At 38.5% G+C, this 16,254-nt stretch overlaps 1 protein-coding gene across 1 annotated transcript in view; it reads left to right on the top strand.

The window, feature by feature from the left end:
* Cntnap2 (contactin associated protein 2) overlaps positions 1 to 16,254 on the top strand; it is a 1,578,963-nt gene that overhangs the window by 1,020,998 nt on the left and 541,711 nt on the right. Inside the window, exon 9 of the mRNA XM_052721500.1 lies at positions 10,955 to 11,104. Coding sequence (XP_052577460.1) covers positions 10,955 to 11,104 — 150 coding nt within the window. The remainder of the gene's footprint in view (positions 1 to 10,954; positions 11,105 to 16,254) is intronic.

Consider the following 16,254-nt stretch of genomic DNA (forward strand, 5'->3'; position numbering starts at 1 on the left):
CATTTTATATTTGCCTCTGAAACAAGTTTTTCTAACAATTATATGTTAGGGAGGTGCTGGAGAAGATATTACTAAACAATTTAGTTACTGTATGGAAAAAAAATGACAGAAGCTGGAATATGCCTTGGAAAACACTGGCTTTAAGCTAAACCTCACCTGGTTAAAAAATAATTCACTTTTTAATATGCAGTTGAAAATTTTTGTTTTGTGAATTACTAAGTAACTGGATACATACAGCATAAAGTAACTTCAAATAATCTGATTCAAGGATTAAGTCAAAACTCATACAACACTCATAGGTAGATAGGTAGGTAAGTAGGTAGGTAGGTAGGTAAATAGATTGATTGATAGATAGATGATAGATAGATAGATAGATAGATAGATAGATAGATAGATAGATAGACAGACAGAAAGACAGATGTGCTATCTTTTTTATGTTAACTTGACACAGCTAGAGTCATTTTGAAAGAGAGAAACTCAGTTGAGAAAAATGGCCTTACCAGATTGTCCTCTGGGCAAACCAGTGGTGTATTTTCTTCATTGACAACTGATCTAGTGTGGGCAGTGTCACCCCTGGGCTGACAATTCTGGAGCATACAAGAAAGTAGTCTAAATGAGCCATGAGGAGCAAGTCACTAAGCCACACTTCTCCAGGGTTGTATTCCTTCATCTGCACCAGCTCCTTTTTCCAGGTTCCTGCCCTGTTTGAGTTCCTGCCTTGAGTTGTATCAGCAATGGAGTGTGGTCGGAGTGTGGTCTGAGAGTTGTAAGCTGAAATGAGCCCTTCCAACCTCAAGTGTTTATGAGCATGGTATTTTATGAAAGAAACACAAACCCTAACTAAGACAGTAGATATGCATGTTTCTGTATGTGTGTTCATTGATTAATCTTGTTGCTTGACAGTCTCATACACACATGCAATGTTCTCTGATTACTCTTTCTCTACATCTTCTTTTATCTTCTCCATATACCTACCAATAACCTCCAGTCCCTTCCCAGGATTATGGTGCTTAGTTTTGTTTTGTGGTCCATTTAGCTCAACCAAGGCCATCAATAGGTACATTGGATTGTAAATGCCCAATGAAACCTGGTGGGATCATTGGTGAGTATGCAACTGAAAGCTATTCCCTGAATTCATCAGTGAGAGGTGGGGGCCCTGATCCTCCCCCAACCATGCCTCACTACTGATGGACACATTCTTTTATATTTCTATAGCTGCTGTGAGTTTGTGATTGCAATAGCAATAGTATCTATTTTTAAAACAAAAAATATTTTGGAAAATGTGAGTTCTATTTTCCTTCACATTCTTCACAATGAGAAGTCCTTTGGAATGGATTACACTTTTGGAAATATTTCACCTTATTCAGAACTACTTAACATTGAATAATCTAGCATAATTGACCTCTTTCGAGGATGAGAAAGAAGACAGCTATAAAGGAGGGAGAATAATTTTTGGTGTATAGCTCAGAATTGGCTTCCACAGCTGTTAACCAGGATAGTAGCCAAGATATATCTAGATACCCTCTCAAGTCAGCCAGCTCCTTACTACTGACCTTGCACTATTTAATTTATGTGATAGGAATGTATTTGTTCATAAAAACTAACATCTTCCTTATTTTATAATGATTGATATTTCCTGAATGAAAGTACAACAACCAAGCTTGAAATTTAGAGATAAAAAGACAAAACTTAAATGTATTAAGAGCTAATTCTGTATCAGGTACTCTTCCAAATGATAATATATGCAGCACATCTCAATTTATGACAAAACTATATTCTTATAAGCCCATTGAAAATTGAAAATATAAGTTGATGGTGCGTTAAATGCCTCTGCCTACTATACATCACAGCTTAGCAGCCCAGCACAGTGAGATGTCAGTCATTCATCTCATGGGAATGGGAATGTCTGGGAGCTGTAGATCTGTACTTTTGCCAAGCATCAGGAGATAGGATGGTATCATGAAACCTAGAGTAGGTCAGAGTTAAGTTCTAACACGTGCATATTGCTTTTGTACCATTATAAAATAAAACACCCTTAAGTTGCACCATCACAAGTCAATGACCATCTGTACATTTCTTCCAGTAGCACTATGAAGAGGTTGACAGGCAATAGGCACAGTTATCATATCAACAGAATTGAGATTTGAGCCGGGCGGTGGTGGTGCATGCCTTTAATCCCAGCACTTGGGAGGCAGAGCCAGGTGGATCTCTGTGGGTTTGAGGCCAGCCTGGTCTCCAGAGCGAGATCCAGGACAGGCACCAAAACTACACAGAAAAACCCTGTCTTGAAAAATCAAAAAAAAAAAAAAAAAAAAAAAAAGAAGAAGAAGAAGAAGAAGAATTGAGACTTGAATGCAGATATCTGACTTGAGTCCAAATTCTTGCCTATCATTTGAGTCTTTTAGTGATGAAAGTGAGAACCAGATACCCCTGGGTTTATTTCTGTCTCAGTCTGTTATGGGGCTTATTGTATGTGTGCTTGAATATAAATGAAACCCAAAGGCAAGGCAATCCTAAGATAAATAAATACATATTACTAGCATGCCTATTTAAACTTTTAGTGTTCCATATAAAATGCCTCTAATATTACTGTGTTTGTAATAATATCTTAATAATTTAGGAAGTTCTTTTTCTAGGCCAGTAAGATGGTTCAGCATGGAAAAACACTTGCCTTGCAAGCTTGATGACATGAGTTGAGGCCCTGAATCCCACAGAGCAAGAGAACAGACCTCCAAAAGTTGTCCTCTGACCTCCACACATATACCATAGCTACATAACACACACATGTGCACATATACCATAGCTTACATACAAACATATGAACACACACACACATGCATACACACATATGCACATATACACATGCACACGCACACACGCACACACTTGGATGAGTTTTCACATGTTTTAGAGATTCATTAGCTTTGGGATGATGGGTAGAAGAATACGTCTTTAACAATGAATAAGAAGGGCAGATTTAATAATATTTATTAATGTTTCCTTTTTATAAAGTTTTCATAATAACTTGAATAGTAATTGGTTTATCACTAAATAAGCATTTAGTGTTTATTTTAAATATGAATTTTACACATTAATTAGTAAACTCTTACATTCTGAGATAATTTTATATATTTACTTCCAAGCACTCTTAAGTGATGGGATGTCGTTCTGTATGCTGTGAATATGTGTTGCTCTGATTGGTTGATAAATAAAGCTGTTTGGCCAATGGTGAGGCAGAATAAAGTTATGCAGGACATTCCACCTAGAGATGGAGGAAGGAGAAAGACAGAGTAGAGGAGACACTGCTAGCCACCACCAGGAGAAGCAAGATGTAAAGTAGTGGTAAGCCACAAGCCAATGGCAAAGTATAGATTTATAGAAATAGGTTAATTTAAGATGCAATAGCTAGCTAGTGAGAAGCCTGAGCCATTGGGCCATATAGTTTAAAAATAATGTAAGCCTCTGTGTGTTTATTTGGGTCTGAGCAGTTGCAGGACTAGGCAGGACACAGGAAAACTTCTGACTACACATAAAATTCATTGTTATTCCATTTAATTTGAATGAAAAATTACCTAGAAATATTATTAATTTTGTAGATACTTTAAGAAGACTCTCTCTATAGAGCTAGGGAGGTGCCTCAGTGGTTAAGTATGCTTACCCCTCTTGCAGAAGACCCAGAATCAATTCTTCACACCTACCTAATAGCTAACAACTACCTGAAAACTCCAGGCCCAAGAAATCTGATGTCTTTTTCTGACTGACCTCAAGGACTCCTCTATGCATTGGGCACACATTCTGGCATAAGCACATATACTTAAATAATAAGTAAATAAAAGGATGATCCATTGTTTCTTCTCTTACACAGAAATGATTTTGCATATCTTTTTCAAAATGACAGAAGCCCAGGAAAGGGGAAAAATAAATATATTTTAGAGAAAGGTTGTAGAAGTCCCATAAGTTTCTCTTATTCCCTGTTTTTTTTAATTAAATTTTATTTTATTTTACAATACAATTCAGTTCTACATATCAGCTACGGATTCCTTTGTTCTCCCCCCTCCCACCCCCCTCCCCTTCCCCCCAGCCTACCCCCTATTGGCTTGATCTGTTTGGGAGTTATCCAGGCAGTGGGACCGGGTCCTGTGCTCATTGCATGAGTTGGCTGTTTGAAACCTGGGGCTTATACAGGGTCGCTTGGCTCAGCCTGGGAGGAGGGGACTGGACCTGCCTGGACTGAGTCTACCAAGTTGATCTCAGTCCTCGGGGGAGGCTTTGCCCTAGTCCCTGTTTTATATGGTGTTGTTAATGTTCACTTGCAGCAGAAGGAATGGTTACAGGTAGAGGGACATGAGCAAAGTCTTTGGCATCCTTTCCACTTTCACTGGAACACAGATGGCTGAAATCTAAAAAGTAGAGATGCTGCTATTTGGAAGTCCAAGGTCTGTATTATCAACTCAGCTCTGCAAACCAGCACAGCAGAATCAAGGTCATGAGTTCACTTGTGATAAAATGGAAGAATGAATATAAAGTCTCTTTACTCTAAGTGTCACACAATATGGAGCTGATTTATACAAATACTTGTGGGGTTTTTAAAATATGCCCAAGGGAAAAGGTCCTAAAATTTCCTCATCTAGCCTGTACTATAAAATTTTCATCCAAAATACTTTTTAAAAGTGAAAACATTGAGAATTCTATGAGCAACAGACATAGAGATCATGATGGGGAAACGAACAGAGATGACCAGGCCAAACTAGTGGGAACTCATGAACTGTGGACCAATAGCTGTGGAGCCCCCATGGGACTGGACTAGGCCCTCTGAATAGGTGAGACAATTGTTTAGCTTGAATTGTTTAGGGGCCCCCTAGCAGTGGGATCAGGATCCATCCCTGCTGCATGAGCAGGCTTTTTGGAGCCCAGTGCCTATGGTGGGACACCTTGCACAGTCTTGGTGCAGTGGGAGGGGCTTAGTCCCGCCTCAACTGAATGTACCAGGTTCTGCTGATTCTCCATGGGAGGCCTTGCCTTGGAGGAGGTGGGAATGGGGGGTCGGTTGGGGGTGAAGGCTAGGGGTCAGGAGGAGGAAGGAGAGGGATATCTGTGGTTGGTATGTAAAATAAATAGATAAATTCTTAATAATAAAAAAGTGAAAACATCAATATAAGTATATTGAAAGACACATTGTACGTATAATATTCCAACACTGCAGAAATACAAGAGCAAAATGATTGACAGTTAGCAGGTGAGATGAATGGTACTTGGGTTTATTTCTATCCTAAATGATATAGGAGGCTTTTCATGGAACACAGATCGCTGTAGATACAATGGAAATGGAACGGTATGTGAACTACCACTCTGATTGGTCAAGAAATATATAAAGGGTTTGTTATTGGTTTTCTTTTAAATTTGTTTGACCTCTGACTTAGGATTTTTAGTGCTGTGATAAAACACCATGACTAAAAGAAACCTGGAGAGGAAAAGGTATTTCTGGCTTAAAACTTGCATATTACAGTCTGTCATCAAAGAAAGTCTGAGCAGGAACTCAAGGTAAGAACCTAGAGACAGGAACTGGAACATAAGCCAGGGAGGAATGCTGCTTATTTGGCTTGTTCCTCATGGTTGCTCAGTAGGCTTTTTTATACACTATAGGACCACCTGCCCATGGTAGTACCACCCACAATGGTCTGGGCCCTCTCACATAAATCATTAATCAAGAAAATGCCCCATAAGAAAATTGCCTACAGGCTGGCCTTAAGGAAACATTTTCTCAGCTGTGGCTCTTTCTTCTCAGATGACCATAGCTTATGTCAAGCTGACAAAATATACCATGCAGGACAATCTCAAAATAATTTGGTATCCTTGAGAAACATAACTGAAGTTCATTTCAAAGCTCTACCACTTACCAACTATTGGAGGCTTACATTTATTAAACTTTGTCTCTCTGGTATATATGGGAGATAATAATATTTAAAGATTTTATGAAGTGTAAGTGAGTGGAATGCAAGTAAAGTACTTGTCAGCATGGTTAGCCCACAGAACTCAGAATAGTATATCTATAAATACGCACATATGCGGAGATCATAAATTGGATTTCTCTCTGGAGAAAGCCCTTAGGCTATTACTTTTTATAACATTTGGACAAAGAAAATAGAAAAGAAACAGCACATTTTATTTTGAGCAATTTGGTCATCCTGACTATGCTGAGAATGAATTTCATTATATTCAGGGACCCCCTTCCTTTCAAAGATCACTGAGGCATAGCTATTGATGATTAACAGTAAATGTTCCAAATAATAATTGGAATTAAAATGAGTAGAAACTACAGTTTAAACTTGGATATGGAGAGGTTGGCTGTCAACAAAGCTCCTGCAATCTGAGGTCCAATTTCTCTGCTAATTAAGTTCCTTGAGAAAAATAAAATAACCTTTCATTTTTAATCTGATTAGAATAATAGGCCTTTTGTTGTGAACAATACAGGTGGTGATGTCACACTTATAATTCAGTTTTGCGATGCAGTTTTCACAGGAATTTTTCTGAAAAGCTTTTTGATCTTCCATTTAGAACAGTTAAAAATATGTGACTTCTCTGCCTGAATGAGTCCGTAGGCTTGTGTTTGAATTTGTGATTGAATATTTCTAATAATGGTGTCCTTGAGACCTGTGTCCCCAAACTTCATTTCAGGGAAGGATTCAATAAAATGTAAAGACAAAACTCACAACCCAAATCAAAACCATATGCTCTTATAGTTAACTCACATCACATCCCATTTGTTGGTTGGAAGGCAAATGTGAGTGTGAAAATACATTCTTTGTGACATTGATTGTGCAGGAGAACCCAAAGGGACCTACTCAAGAAGGAAGTGTTTCGGGATGCACTATTGCCATCTGACAGCCAACTGATTTTAATTTAAGAATCAGACTGCATCTGCATAGTAATTTTACAGCACAGAGACTATGTTTGCATTGCTTTTCATGAATATTTGAAAGGCTAGAAAGAAAAGAATTAAAGAATTATTTGCCAGTTTTTGTGTGGACAGGAAGATAAAACACTAAGATTAAATGATGTGGGGAAGATAGTTGTCTTGTTCTAGAAAGAACATAGAGTAACACGCCCCCTTCTTCTTTTTACAATGAGAAATTATAATATAAAGTTACCTATCAGTATAAAAAATGATATGGACCTATAAGAATTTGGGGACATAAATATATTTTATATTGGTACAGAACATACAAAGAGAGAGAGGTAGGACAGGAAGGTACAAAAGTCACAAAAGTGGTTCTTTGATAACGTGTTTGGTATTGTGATAGCTAGATCCAATCCCCCGGGGATTTCCTGAGAGCAGTGACCACTGGCCCTAACCTACAGAATTCCTCTAGCCAGACACTCCACTTTCCACATCATCAGAAGTCACTGCAATGTCTGAGGGTGGGCTGAAGCTGGCATGCTGGAAGATAGGAGAACATGCTTCATTGAGTAACTGGAATGTCAGTTATGGGTGTTGGGACAGAACAAATTCCCTAGAAGATGTATTAACATTGAAACAGACTACCTAACAAGAATAAAATTTCATCTACAGGACTTACTTCTTACTCTCAGCATCCATCCCTATGCATACGACTGCCTCTAGCATAAAAGCCACGGCCAGGGAAGCCTCTGCTGCTTTCCACTTCTTGTTGCCTCATCTGCAGCATAACTATCCATGACACTTCAAAGGCCAGACTCCTGTTCCTTTGGTCACCCTCAGATTCATTCAGTTATTCTTTCACACCTAATATGTGCATCATACTGTTTGAAATGCATTTTAAACAAGCAAATAAAATAGTAGAAATATTCTAATATCAGAAAACTTATCAAAAACTATAGGTTGGAGAGATGAGGGAGTAGTTAAGAGCACTTGCTACTCTTTTAGAGGATCATGGTTTGACTCCCAGGACCTACTTGGTGGCTCACAACTACCTGTAATTCCAGTTCTAGAGGATATGATGCTCACATCTGGACTCTACAGACACTACCACTCATAGAGTACATACATACATGCAGGCACAATTCTCATATGCATAAAAGAAGCATAGATCCATCTTTCTTTAAAAGTAGGAGAAACAAATGAAGGAACAAATAATTGAAGACGAAGTAGACTTAATCACTAGCAGTTGTTTGGGAGAAAATAAAGTTCATAAAAAGAGTGTTGTCAGGAGATGGGGAAAATGTCATTTCACACACAGGATTATGAAATCTCTGTATACGATGCATTTGCAGAGGCTGTAGTGAGGGAGTCAAACCATGCAGACAGCACACAGAAGGCATTCCAGATGGGACACTTGACACCCCTGTCACCATTAGGCCTTTGGCCAGTGCTGTTACTGAGCCCAGAAGCAACAGAAAATTATCGTAAGGGAAATGTCATGAACCTGCTTACATTTTCAAGAGAGGATTACACCACTTGATGGGGACTTCAGACTGAAATGGAAAGGACAGAAGCTAGGAAAGCATTGAGGGGACAACTTAACACTCTAGGTTGATATCTAGGTACATAATCTAGAGGGTATGGTGTGATCCAAGTGGCTGTTTGCATGTGTGTACACTAAGAATACTCTATCAAAGTGTGTGAATACAGACATTTTTGTTGACTGTATGTACACATTTGTATGTTTCATGTGTTATGTATATACATTGATTTATACTATATATTTAATAACTTGAGAATTATTTCCTACTGATTCCTTAAGAACAATTCGTATTGTTCTCCACTGCAACAAAATGTGTTTAAACCCCTAAATTCAGATTTTACTCCTGATGGAAAGTATGAGATGTCACTGTTTGTACTAGTATTTATTATGAGTAAATGCTATGGCCATCTTCTAAGTTCCAACTAGGATCTTTTTTTTTCTTTAAAATAGCATTTTTGTGGATGGTATGGCTCCACAGTTAGTTGATGTTCTTAATGGGAATAACCACAGAGTTGATATCTGGGCATAGTGGCCACATTAATGACTGTGACAGTTGTCTCAGTTATTGTCAGGCCAGTGACCTACAGACCAGTGGACTTAAATGTAGTCCCATAAAACTTTATATGGACACTAAACTTTGAATCATGAAATTTTTCATGTCTAATACAGGCTAAGTTGTATGTATTCTTTCTTTTTCAATTTCTTTTCAACCAATTACTAATATAAAAGCCATTCTCAATGTACACTTTGTGTAAAATCAAGAGGACAGCTGGATGTTGGTGGCATACACCTTTAGTCCCAGTACTCAGGAGGCAGAGGCAGGCAGATCTCTGTGAGTTCAAGGCCAGCCTGGTCTAGAGAGTGAGTTCCAGGACAGGCACCAAAACTACACAGAGAAACCTTATCTCATAAAAAAAAAAAAAAAAACCCAAGAGGACACAAGTTGGTTGTGGCCCACACACTATGGTTTGCAGACTCCTGGCATTAAATGATTAAGGGCTTAGACCTTTCATCTGTGTTTCATTGATTTACTCTGACTTTAGTTTTAAACATCTTCATTGCCTTGTCTTCTCTTCCTTTTGTGAAACTGAAGTGCATCTTCAGGGAACTCCTCCCTGTATACTCCAGATTATGCAACCAGAAAAGACAGGAACAACATCCCTGCCTCTTTCATAGCATTGACCTTTTCGAGGTCAAATCAAACCTCTTGGACTTCTCCTAGTGCTCTTGACCCTCCCCCCAAATACTCTTGTCTAATGTCTGCTTTTCTGTTAGCAACTAATCATTTACAGTGAAATGAACACATGCTGAACAGAAGAACGTTGCCTGCCTAGAGAATGTGTTAAGAAACAATGAAGTATAAATCTGGGATGTGGGCATCCTGGGTTTGTTTGATTGCTTTTCTTTGCTGAAATATAACCTAGTCAGTTACCATACTGCCTGGTTTGATGAGCAGATAATCTTCTATCCCATGATGATCAGTGCTTAATTAGCATGTTCAACTACACACAGAATCATTTCCTTAGTACTTAATTTCTATAAACTGTACTATGTAGATGTGGCTATTGAGGAAAAAAAAAACATTACATTAAAAGATTTTAAAATTATAAAATTAAGGGAGATATTAAATCAACACAATAAATCTGCTTTTATCTCAGAATGGAACCTAACAATGCTAACTGGAAACTAAGTTATTAAATTAAAATAGTTTTTCATTTCTTCCCAAATGACTTCCCAAATCATTCTTTCCTGCAAGTATCCCAATTACATTCTAATTGTGTTTTCTATAATATTCTGTTATATTATGCTTTTAAATTTGATAGAGGGAAGAGCCATCTAAAATGCTAAGGAAATATAGATAATGCAAAACATAAGCAGCAGCATGTTTTTGTAGATGAATATATATATATATATATATAACATTCACTTCTAAATCCCTAACTCTGTTGATATTAAAAATTGTTTAAGGGTTAGAGATATAGCTCATTGGTTAAGAGCATATGCCACTTTTATAGAGTCCCACAGTTCTGCTCCCCAACATCCAAATCAAGAGATAGCCCTCAACTGCCTATAACTCTACCTTTAGGATTTCCTACATACTCTTCTTGCCCTATAGATACTCTCATTCAGAGGCACACTCCTCCACATTATCCCATACCCACACAAAAACATAATTTTTTAGAATAAAAATAAAACCTTTGAAAATATTATATTTATTCCTATCAAACTGAAACTGTGTACCTTTCAGGCACATGAATTCCCTGAATGACTACAAACAAATGTTAATATGTACATATTCCAAAATGACAAGGAACTCACTTCAAATGAATTACCCAAATAAGGGAGATAATAGTTAAATTTCTGTAAATACCCTGTTTTGTATAAATTTATCCAAACATCAAATTAAATTCTATAAAGGTAATATAATTGTGGGTTTTCATGAAATCACTGTACTTTAATGTTTAAAAACTATGTTTAACCAACTTAGGAAACTTTCCTTTTCTACCTCCCAGGCTCTGGGCTGAATGATGGGCAGTGGCATGAGGTTCGCTTTCTGGCCAAGGAAAACTTTGCAGTTCTTACCATTGATGGCGACGAAGCATCAGCAGTTCGAACCAACAGTCCTCTTCAAGTGAAGACTGGCGAGAAGTACTTCTTTGGAGGTAGGAAAGCCATGATTTAGGTTAGCCAATACTTTACTTTAAAAAAGAAAAGGTTTTCAAAGACTGTATAAAGTACTTGTATTTAATCCAAGGAACCTGATAGATTTTAGGATAAAGAAAAAGCAAGGTGTCATTCCATTGAATTAAAAGGTTAAAGAAATTGCTGCTTCACAAAAATGCTATTAATGTGACATCCTACCTACCCTTTTATTCAAATCTTCAAAGCATAAAGCATGAGAGTCTGTGTAATTTACATAATACTCTCTTCTAGAATCAGTGACTTCAACAACAGATTGGTCACTCATTGTATAGAAAATTCTCCTAAACCTTAGTCAATACTTTGTTTGTGTTTATATGAATATATATTCCGATCTTGTATGTGCACCTTATTTTCCTGAAGTTGTTAGAGTAATTCCATCTAAGAGGACTTACCTTGTCTGTCAAGTTCCCTGCCCTATCCCCTAGTCCTAAAGAACTTCCCGAAATATAACAGACAGCAAATAAATATTTATAAATGAATTAGTAAACTCTGTAAAATAGAAAGGATAAGCAGTTGATTTTAAATTGTGTGGAAGAAGAAACACACGTTCTGGCAGTCACTGACTCCTGAATATAAGATCACATGCTCCTAGGTGGGGAGTTTCTACCACTGTGAAGGGATTACTTCGACAAGTTCTGAGTTCGTCCTGAGTCACTAATCCATGATAGTTTGGGGGTGTTTGTAGTGCATTTTAAAGGTTCTCAGTGAATAATTGGTGAGTCAATGAAAGTGGGATAAGATGTCTTCTGAGTGAAGGAATGGAGTTGATTGACACAAACAAAAGCCACTCATTCAAATACTAGTTTCCCTCCAAGTGTGTGTTGAACATAATCAGTTTTGGGCCAAGAGTTCCCATGGTTGTCATAGTACATGGATTGCATTTGTCAGCAGAAAAGCTTTTGACAGTCTCCACTAATCTCCTATCTGGAAGGCTGTTTGCCATGGATGAGGTCACCAAAGGCCTAGAGTAGCTCCTATCCATCTCAGTCCAGTGGATAGACAAACTGCTGGAGCCTCACATTTGTGATATAGATTACAGGATGTGGTGTGCTGTACTTTATTGCTTTATAGATTTGAGTTTTCAAAACCCTGTCAGGAGGATATTGACTTCCTCTTGAGCCTTTGTTCTACCTTTAAGATATGCCGCCAGTGTAGAATCATGATGGTTTTTTTTTTAAATCATATCCTCATAAACTGAGTCCTCCAAGTGCATAAAAAACACATCGCAACTCCAAATCTCAGGCCTAACTGCTAGAACGTTAACATACAGAGAGAGGTACTGAGACACTGCACAAATATAAGCTTCAAGAGATTCTAAGACATATGTTGCCAAGAACAGGATGCAGGTGAACCTGAATTAATGCCCACCCTGCCCACTGAGATTCCTCTGAAAGACAGCAGCTACCAGAAGTAGGAGAGAAGGAAGGATAAAGAATGAAGGCATTCCCGGTCTATGAAAGCCCTAAGCAAAGGCTTGCAACAAGTGAAGCTCCTGGCTGTGTTCCATCATCTTGACTATTTCTGGTAGGATGTGCTCACATAGTTCTGTGCCTGCTCACTGGCAATTCTAGGACAGGTCAAGCATCTGATGATGCACTTCCTTCACTTTGTTCTTGCATGAGAATACGCAAATCACAAAGAAAGCAATCTTTGGGGGTATTTCTTCAGCAAAGGAGGTCATAGATAGTTTAGCTGTTATCTCTACCTTTCAACTGAAATTCTTTAACACTTCATTAATTTTAATAATTGAGATAATAATAAAAGAAGCAATTATATTTATTTATCAACCAATTACTGGGTAATAGGCTTTTTAGATATCAGCTAGGGCCCATGGTTATATGTGTACAGCTTTAAATTTCTAACATTACTTAGGCCATTATTTTTAATATCCTCTCCATTTTCATTGGAAAGGAAACAGCTGTGGTAAGAAAGTTTTCATTGGCTTGTATGGAAAAGGGGAAGTCTAAAGAGCCTAGGCTGAGCATGCAGCTCACAAGAAGGTACCAGATGTGAGAGGCAATGGTACAGGAGAGCTTTCTGAGTTTCATAGTACTGGTACTAGTGAGATTTAATAGAGGGAAAGTCCATCCATTTCTAGTTTCTAATCTAGACACACCAGTATCCATGTCTAGCCATTGCCACCTACAGGGCTACATCGAGTGATTGGCTTAACCATCCACATCTCTTTCCCCAAGTTTTCTCTCTGACAGCAAGAAATCCAAGATCAACGTGCTGTTAGATGTAATCTGTTGAGGACTGTCTTCCTGACTTTCAGATAGTCCGTTTCTTATTGTGTCTTCACACTGTATAGGATGGAGGAAGGATTAGGAGGATGTTGAGAGAATAAAAGAATCTCCAGGTCTGTTCTTATGAGGAAGCTAATCTCATCCAGAGGATTCCACCCTCATGGTCTAACTACTACCCAGAGACCCTCAACCTCAGATTTATACCATGGTGGGGATGGCGATAAGATTTCCATATATAAATTCTGAGGAGGGTACACAGGTAGTCTATAACACTAGTCTTTCAGCTCTCACTGAAGCAGACCAGAAGTTAAGTAGCTAAGCAGATAGATATGCAAATATGTACAAATAAGAAGTATTTCCCTATTGGATTTATTTAGGAGGATTGTCCCAGGTCTTGTGGTCCTTACCTATAAAATAATCCCAGCTTTCCTGTGTACATCTGAGTCTCTGAAAATTTCTTACAGACCCTACATGCACTATAAATTTGTAAAGCTTCTAGATGGAGTCCTAGAAATCCCTGGGTTAACTGGCCTGTTGCACAATTTTTGAATAACTTGGAAGCACCTGGCTTAGGATCATATTTTTTTAGGTCTCTGAAGTTCGTTTTCTAACTTCGTTTTGTTTCACTCCAAAAATCACAGGAGTCAGAAGTATTTTATCAAATGATATTTTTCTGTGATCTGAAAATGAAAGTCTGGGGAAAGGAGTTTGTGGTGTGTATTAGATTCATAGGGCTGCTGTAACAAGGTTCCACAAACTCAGTAACCTCAACCAGTAGTGATTTATTCTCAGGTTTGGATACAGGAAATTTAGAGCCAGGTTATGAGGTGTCAGAAGATCTGTGTTCTCTTTGAAGGATATAGGCAAGGAGTCTTTGACTTCGATAGCTAGTGACAGTTTTTAGCAATCCTTGGTACTCCTTCTGTGATAGACCTTCATGTCTGCATCTATCTTCAAATCTTCTGAGTGTCTGTGTCTGTTTGCTTCTGATAAGGACACCAGGTGCAGGTTTAGAGCCCACCCTAGCCACTCTTACCTCATCATCCTCTGGATACCTCCATGACAACACTATTTCCAAATTAGACCACATGCTCAGGTCCAGCTTAGAATATTAGCATACCTTTAGAACAACACAAACAGCCCATACATAATAAGCTACAGGCTAGCTGTATAAGTCCCTCTGTATTTGTTACATTCCTCAGTGCTGTCACTTAATACATGACCAGACAAAATTGAACACAGGGAAGTTTCATTCCCATTCACAACCTGAGGACATTCCTAACAGGGAAGTCATAGGGCCAGCTAGTGCTATACAGGCAAGAGCATACGGCAGCTGCTTGCTCATATCTCATTGGACAAGGAAGCAGAGAGAACACAGTAAGCATGGGTGAGCAATCTCAAGGACTGTTCATTAGAATTCTACTTGCTCCCGCAAGGCCTCCTCTCCCAAATGTTTATCAGCATCCCAAAACAGTACCACTAGCTGTAGTCCAAGCATTCAAATATATGAACTTTTAGGGGGCATTTTACGTTTAAATCATGACACTCTCTAGTTGCCATATTTCCTAAAACAGACCCCTGACTTCTGATTTTCTATTATGTGTTTTCAAAGATGGATCTTATAGGAGTTAAACATCAATCACACATTTAAGAAACTATGGCTAAAGGGGAGAGTCAAACAAACACCATCAGGGAAAACTAGAGCCTAGGGCCCACGGGGTGAAATGATTGCTGTTGGCTAAATTTTCAAATGGAACTTTGTGACCTCTAAATAGTGCCAAATATAGAAATATAAGGGAATCAATAGAAAATGTGTCTGAGAGAAGTCAGACTGGTGTATCAGAGTGTCCAAACTCATTACTCTTAAATGTCTCTGTGTAAAACAAAACAAGTAAAAGGTAAACAGTAGGGAAAGGCATCATTGTAAGGAAAGAATCTACAGGTGTAAGGAAGCAACATTGAGTGGGTGAGAAGAGAACAGCAAGTATCTGAGATTGAGTCAGCAAACAACTGGAGCAAAGCCAAGCTGTGGGACAAGGGGTGGAAATCTGCCTCCTTGGTTTTGTAAGTTTTCTAAAGCAGAATTTAAATTTTGACTTTGAATTTTGCTGCAGTAAGAAGCTAGTATTGTAAAAGAAACAAATGTATTAGAGACCTTTATCATGAATAAAAATAGTGATGAGAACAAACCACACTGACAAAGGAATGCCCCTTAAAATCTGCCTTACCCTTCTTTATTAGCACCTTTCCCAAATAAATACATTGTCGTGCTTAGCTTTCGTTGTCCACTTGACACAAGCTAGAATCACTTGGGAAGAGAGTAAATGAGAAATTCTCCTCACTGGGTTGGCCTGTGGTCATTTCTGTGGGTGACTGTGTTAACTAAGTCCACAGATATGGGAGGATGGAGTCCACTGTGAACAGCACCATTCCCTATGCAGAGAGTATAAGAGAACTTACTTATAAGTGAGTTCTTAAGGGTGCATAAGAACTGTGTAGGAGCAGAGAAATCAAGCTGAGTACAAGCAAGAAAGCATGTATCCACCATTTCTCTCTGACATTTGCAGGGGCGTTTACCCACCAACCCCACAGTTCCCTAGAGTTTTCTTGAGTGCGAGCAGCAGAAAATATTAGATAGAAGGATTTAGATTGTGGAGATAAACAGACAGAAAATAAAGGATAGCCTCGAGAGGGCCTGGAACCTATTCCAACGAGCCCTGACTGGCTCAGCCCCAGGGTATTTATAGAGATGCCAAGGGGTGGAGCAAAAGACCTTCCTCCAGCACAGCCAAGTGCAGACCATCTTAGACACCTGCACTCAGACCTGTGATCCTAATCATCCTCTCTATGCAGATCTGCTGAGT

This window comes from Peromyscus californicus, unplaced genomic scaffold, assembly GCF_007827085.1.
Source record: "Peromyscus californicus insignis strain IS unplaced genomic scaffold, ASM782708v3 Scaffold_6__1_contigs__length_162567912, whole genome shotgun sequence".
In the NCBI taxonomy this organism is placed as follows: domain Eukaryota; kingdom Metazoa; phylum Chordata; class Mammalia; order Rodentia; family Cricetidae; genus Peromyscus; species Peromyscus californicus.